General features: G+C 48.4%; 1 protein-coding gene across 1 annotated transcript in view; it reads left to right on the forward strand.

Annotated features, from left to right (window-relative positions):
- LOC130112889 (cyclin-O protein B) overlaps nucleotides 1-1,691 on the forward strand; it is a 5,917-nt gene extending 4,226 nt beyond the window's left edge. The window contains exon 3 of the mRNA XM_056280415.1: nucleotides 1,032-1,691. Within this exon, the coding sequence (XP_056136390.1) occupies nucleotides 1,032-1,691 (660 nt within the window). The remainder of the gene's footprint in view (nucleotides 1-1,031) is intronic.
- Nucleotides 1,692-2,576: the final 885 nt, after the last annotated feature.

The following is a 2,576-nucleotide window of genomic DNA, read 5'->3' on the forward strand; positions in this document are numbered from 1 at the left end:
CCTAAAGCTCTGATCCTAGAATCGCCCCTGAATTTCCAGGGGAGACGTTGATGCGGAGAGAAACCGAGCCAGTTAGTACATAAGAGAGCAAGCCAACAGCGCCCCCTAGTGGAAATGAGCTGACCTCAGCGGTCATGTCTCTATCATAGCTGACCTGAGCAAACAAGGAAGGCCACCTAATGTAGAAAACGTGTAACTTGGGGTAAAGTTCCGAGCGGACTCTGGGTCACAGAGAGATGTTCTGATCCAGTTGATTTTGAGGGTGTAGTTCAGGGTCGTAAAGTCTAAAAAGTTAAGGCCACCTCTCTTTATTTCATTTATTTTTTAATTCTTTTTTTCTTTCATTTTATATTCTATTCAGCTCAGGACCCCTGGCTTACATGTCTGTGTATATTAGTGTTGGTTGACTGATGTTGTTTATTGTTGCCTTCTCTTATTGAAACGTGTTAAAATAAAGCTCAGGTCTTCTTGTTGCCCAACATGGTAAAAAGCCTGTGTAGAGGAGCTCAAGCACTATAGCTGCTCGTTTACTTTGCTCTCCAGCACAGGGTATTACACAATACCCGTGCTGTCTGCGGCATGCTGCCCTTGTTTCCTCCGGAAACGCTGTAAAAGGGGACGGGAATGAGGGTAACAAAATGCTGACAGCCCTGAAAGTACCCTCAGCAGTATTTAGCCAGCTAGCACTGTGCGACCCTCGATCAAATCGTATTTTCATAGACGCCTGGTCGTCTGACAGCAGCAGCATAAAGACATGTCAGTGACGACACCTGTATTGTGTTGTAACACCAGCTAGGTGAGCACAGACAGGACCGAGGGCAACAGAGAGTCGCCTTTCTAACATCGGGGGCAACGTGGAGAACCACCCTGCTATGACGGAGCGGAAGTGCGTCAGCCACGTTTGTGGAAAAGGTCTATTTAGAGAGATGGATGTGTCTTTTGAAACGCCTGTGCTGTGATTCCCTTCTCCCTCTCTCTCTCTCTCTCCCCCCTCGCTCTCTGTCTCTGTCTCCCCCCTCTCTCTCTCTCAGGTGGAGATGTTTTCCCCACGCATCAGCCAGCTGCTGTCACTTTGCTGCGACGCCTTCACCAAAGAGCAGTTCTGCAACCTGGAGTGTCTTGTGCTCCTTCGCCTCAACTTCCGGCTCACCGCGCCAACGCTGGCCTTCTTCCTGGACTACTACAGCAACTGCGGTGAAGCCGACCCACCTGCAGCCGGGGAGATGGACGGCAGTCCAGTGATGGAGGACCGGGGGCAGAAAAGACCCCAGCGTTTCAGCACGTTGGCACAAAGGGTCTGTGAGTTGAGCCTGGCTGACTACGCCTTCAACAAGTACCCGCCCTCCCTGACCGCTCTCTGTGCGCTGAGGATAGCCGGCGAGTTACTCGGGGCCAGTGAAGGCCCTGAAACGCTATCCGGTCGACCTCAAACACATCAGCACATGCGGGGTATCCTCCAGGCGCCGGAGAACCAACAGGGAATGGTTGTGAAGGACCCATGCCGTGAAAGGCAGTCGACGGTGGACGGTGACCCATCAGGGTCATCAGAGGATGGTGAACTGTCAGGGTCATCAGAGGACGGTGACCTATCTGTGATGGAGGAATCCCACAGCAATGGTCTGGTCCGGGAATGCAGGGAAAACTTGGAGCTTTTGGTGTCGCTAAACCAAGAGACATTGCAAGTTATGTGACTTTTCTGATATCAGCAAAAAAAAAACAAAACAACAACAACAACAAACCTTTAATGTTCCAAAGTCATCTGTAGTAGTTTCAGTTTGTTTGCATTATGTTTCTACAAACCTAAACAGAGAAAAACAAGCAGGTGGGAAACAGACATGTAGTGCTTCCAGGTGTGACATGAATGTGCTCTGAGAGGAAGAGGAAGACAATCTGATGTGAAGCTTGGTGTATAATAAACCTTAATACCTCGCAGATCTTCTGTAGAAAGTCGGTTTAAAGCTCTGGATGTTTTGCAGGTTGGCACGCTTGTCTTATTTTTATTGATAGACTACTGTATTGTTTTTGTGTCTTTAGTGTAATTGTAATGAGATGACTTTTGACCTATGCATTCATTACTGTGGACTATATGCAAAGACTTGAAGCTGGTCGGATGTTTGCAGGAGGAAGTTGGATGGTGCAGTTGCGTCGTGAAGGACACAAGAGAATTTGCACTGAATGGAAATGTTAGAGGGAACTTAGTCAGGGATGAACGTCCATGGATTTCATCTAGCAGGGCAGTTAATTATGCGTGTTACCACTGAGGAGCTATGAGGAGCAGACTGTGCAGGCCTGAAGCTTAACCAAGGCTTACCATTTAAAACAGTAGGGTCCCGAATGCCACACAAACAAGCTTTGAAAGGCCATGGCTTGGCTTGCCTGGTGTATTTGTTGTAACAACATGTGAGGGCTGTGTTCCCCCATCACATCCTATACAAACTCACTGATGTGACGTGTTCCCCATCACATCCTGTACAAACCGACTGATGTGACATGTTCCCCCATCACATCCTGTACAAACTGACTGACGTGACGTGTTCCCCCATCACATCCTGTACAAACTGACTGATGTGACGTTT

The sequence above is a fragment of the Lampris incognitus genome, chromosome 1 (assembly GCF_029633865.1).
Source record: "Lampris incognitus isolate fLamInc1 chromosome 1, fLamInc1.hap2, whole genome shotgun sequence".
In the NCBI taxonomy this organism is placed as follows: Eukaryota; Metazoa; Chordata; class Actinopteri; order Lampriformes; family Lampridae; genus Lampris; species Lampris incognitus.